Genomic DNA, 3,281 nt, shown 5'->3' with positions numbered 1-3,281 from the left:
CGGAAATAAAAATCCGGAATTGAAAATAATATATTCCGGAAAAATATATCCGGAAGTGGTTATTGAGTTTCAGAAATAAAAATCCGGAAACAAAATGTAAAATTCTATTCCGGACAAAAAAATCCGAAATTGATAAATAATACATTCTGGAAAAAAAAATCCAGAAAAGAGATTATTGTATTTCGGAAATAAAAATCTGGAAACAAAAATGAAAAACTCATTCCGGATAAAAAAATCCGGAACACATATTTCGGAAATTTTTTTTAAGGATAGTTTCGTCTTTTCCGCTGGAATCGGGTGCAGTGATATGGTGCAGGAAGCAATTGCCAAATATGCCCTTTTTATTCTGTGTTGGGCCTAGGCCTCTTTCAAAAAGAAAATGAGTTAAAAAAAATATTATAAAATGCAGGGAAGATATTGGTGAGGGTGAGGTGGGAATAATGTGTTTGGATAGGATAAGAGAGAGAGAGAGTGAAATTATAGGAAGTAAGATGAGGAAGGGTCCCACCTAAATATATTAATATATCACTTTTATTTTCTTTCCACTCACACAAAATCCATACAATACCACATCAGCACCTCCGTTGGAATGGACGAATCACAATCGCCGCACCTCGCTCTTCCCTCCAATTCAGCGTCCTAAGCTTTCCCAAACCCAAAAGGGAAACTTCTAGAACCTTCTATTCCGTTCCGTTCCACCTCTTCAGGAACCATGGCCGACAGTCGGAGATCCACGGGCAACGTTAAGTGGTTCAACGCGAAGAAGGGTTTCGGATTCATAAGTCCCCAAGACGGCTCCGAAGATCTCTTCGTTCACTTCACTTCCATCCGATCTGACGGCTACCGCTCCTTGTCCGATGGCCAGTCTGTCGAGTTCCTCCTCGATTACGGCGACGACGGCCGCGCCATGGCCGTCGACGTCACCTCTCCCGTTAGATCCAGCCGTCCAGTAGGCATTCGAGGCCGGGGTGGGGGCGGAAGAGGACGCTACGGCGGAGGGGAAGGCCGTGGGGGAGGGATCGGCCGTAGAGGAGGTTACGGCCGTGGTGGAGGAGGACCTGAGTGTTATAATTGTGGAAGAATAGGTCACTTGGCGAGGGATTGTTACCAGAGACAGGGTGGTGGTGGTGGTGCTGGTGGTGATGGTAGGATACAGAGACGCGGTGGAGGCGGAGGTGGTGGAGGGTGTTATAACTGTGGAGAGGAAGGGCACTTTGCGAGGGAATGTCCAAACGTTGGGAAATTAAATGAGTGAGAACGTGGGTTTATGAATTATTATTTCTTCTATTATACTGTGAGTCTGTTATTGTTAGTTGAGGTTGGGTGCATGCATGGGTCTGTTATTTTTGGTTTCTAGCCATTGGCATTTGTTCCAAATGTGTTTTGCTAATTGTTTCATCTAATCCGATTCTTTTGATGAAGTGATTATGGTTGTTCCTCCTGTTCAATACGAAGCAAGGGAAGCCGTAATTAATGGCTAATTTAATAATTTATAAATTCAGCAAAAATATACATTCGCTTCTATGCACTGTCCTCAAACTATCTGTATTTGTGTCGCAGTCCTGCCATTCTTCTGATCATGTCAGAACCAAAATCCCCTTTGATATGTCCCTCCTTATTTTTAAGGGTTGTGAAACAATTCTACATTACGAATCTATCAAAACTCGTGATAAGGAAGTATTTTTTAAGGCAATTATTTAAAAGTAAATAAAATCATTGTAACTAATATTTTTTATAATATTCTACGCGTATATTTTTTACACTTTAAAGAAACTATGCTTTAATTAATGGTTTGTTTTCCCTTATATTTCTCTACTATAGAAGGGTCTGTAATAGTCGGTTGAAAGAAGTTTAATTTTCATCTGTAATTCATGCAAATATTGTGAAGATCTTATCTGCTCTGATAAGAAGCAGGCATTTACGCAGTGGTCCTACCATGAAAGATATGATAAGTAAATCTAGTCTATTCTGTCCTCTAGTTTTGTGTGTGAATGATATGTTGTCATTTCTGATATTTATTCATGCAATAATGAATGTTGTGGATGTTCTTTTTTCCTAATTTGTTCATTTAAGGCATTGTTTTATTTTTTTAAAGGTTTTACTGGCAGAGATTTTATAAACTTCTGTACTCTGAAAAGTTTTGAATAAATGCAGTCACAATTTTTGTTACAAAAATATACAACTTTAATATTGTAGTGACAGCTTGGCTTTCCATTTAAAACCAATCATGCCTTTAAATTTTTTATTATAAGTATTATGTTATTTAATAAGGATATTTGATGATCAGATGAGTGGCTAATGATCATGACAGATATTCTTAATCCCATGTTGTGTGATTATGAAAAACTAGAAGTTGTCCTATGTCATACACTGTGATGGTTGCATGAGAGCATCGTGGGTTGCTTCCGCCCTTTGGTTTTTTTATAATTGTTAGAAAAATCTTTGCATTTTCTTTTATTTCTTCCATTATCAACCTAAAAATTATATATGGTAATTCTTCTTGTTTCTTCCGAAATGGATCTTTAGTTGTTTAATGCTTATGATAGTAGGTAGGCGTCATCATTCTGTATTTGGATAATTTTTTAGTGCCATGAAACACGAGTGCGCGTGAGGCGCCATTGAATCGGTGGCATTAGATTCTTCAAGGTCTCTACAAATCTTGCATTTAGATACATTTGATGTTTGATAATATCATAGAGAGACTACTTCTTCGTTTATTAGGAAGCAAACAAAGTAGATTTTAGAATACTTGAAAACTGTTTCGACCTTTTAGTTCCTGATCATGGCCTGGTGTTTCTTTTCCTTCTATCCATCACTTTGAATTTATTATGGCTTTCTTTATCATACCTGGTTCTTATAAATTCATCACTCTATGTCAAGTAACGAAATTCTTTGGTCATGATTTTTGGAGAACGGTGACATTTTCTCCGTTCTTATTTTACAACCATTGTTAACAATTTCACATTAATAATTGGTCTATTGCTTAGTTTGTTTGTTCTTTTACCTTTTTGTTATTGTTCTTAACAAAGATTGAAATGACAAGCTCTTGAAGTGGAGATGAGACAACTTCTCTCCAAATAGTGATTTGTGGTGTTGAATGATCACAAATAAAGAAAAAGATGAGACTTCACCTCCAATTTTTTTTAATCTTAAAGTAAAAAAGAATATAAGAATATTAGTTAAGTATAAAGATGGTAATGAATATAAAAAAGTAAAATACTTATTGAGTGTTACCATTTATTTATATGTCATCCTTTATCTATACAGTTAAGAATGCATTG

The 3,281-nt window shown here is 36.5% G+C and overlaps 1 protein-coding gene across 1 annotated transcript; it reads left to right on the top strand.

The window, feature by feature from the left end:
* Window positions 1-482: 482 nt before the first annotated feature.
* LOC137821663 (cold shock protein 2) lies at window positions 483-1,421 on the top strand. The gene has a single exon (XM_068626364.2). The coding sequence runs from the start codon at window positions 713-715 to the stop codon at window positions 1,253-1,255; it is 543 nt and encodes a 180-aa protein (XP_068482465.1). The 5' UTR covers window positions 483-712; the 3' UTR covers window positions 1,256-1,421.
* Window positions 1,422-3,281: the final 1,860 nt, after the last annotated feature.

This window comes from Phaseolus vulgaris, chromosome 9 (assembly GCF_051622355.1).
Source record: "Phaseolus vulgaris cultivar YP4 chromosome 9, ASM5162235v1, whole genome shotgun sequence".
Classification (NCBI taxonomy): Eukaryota; Viridiplantae; Streptophyta; class Magnoliopsida; order Fabales; family Fabaceae; genus Phaseolus; species Phaseolus vulgaris.
This window is presented reverse-complemented; position numbering and strand designations above follow the sequence as displayed.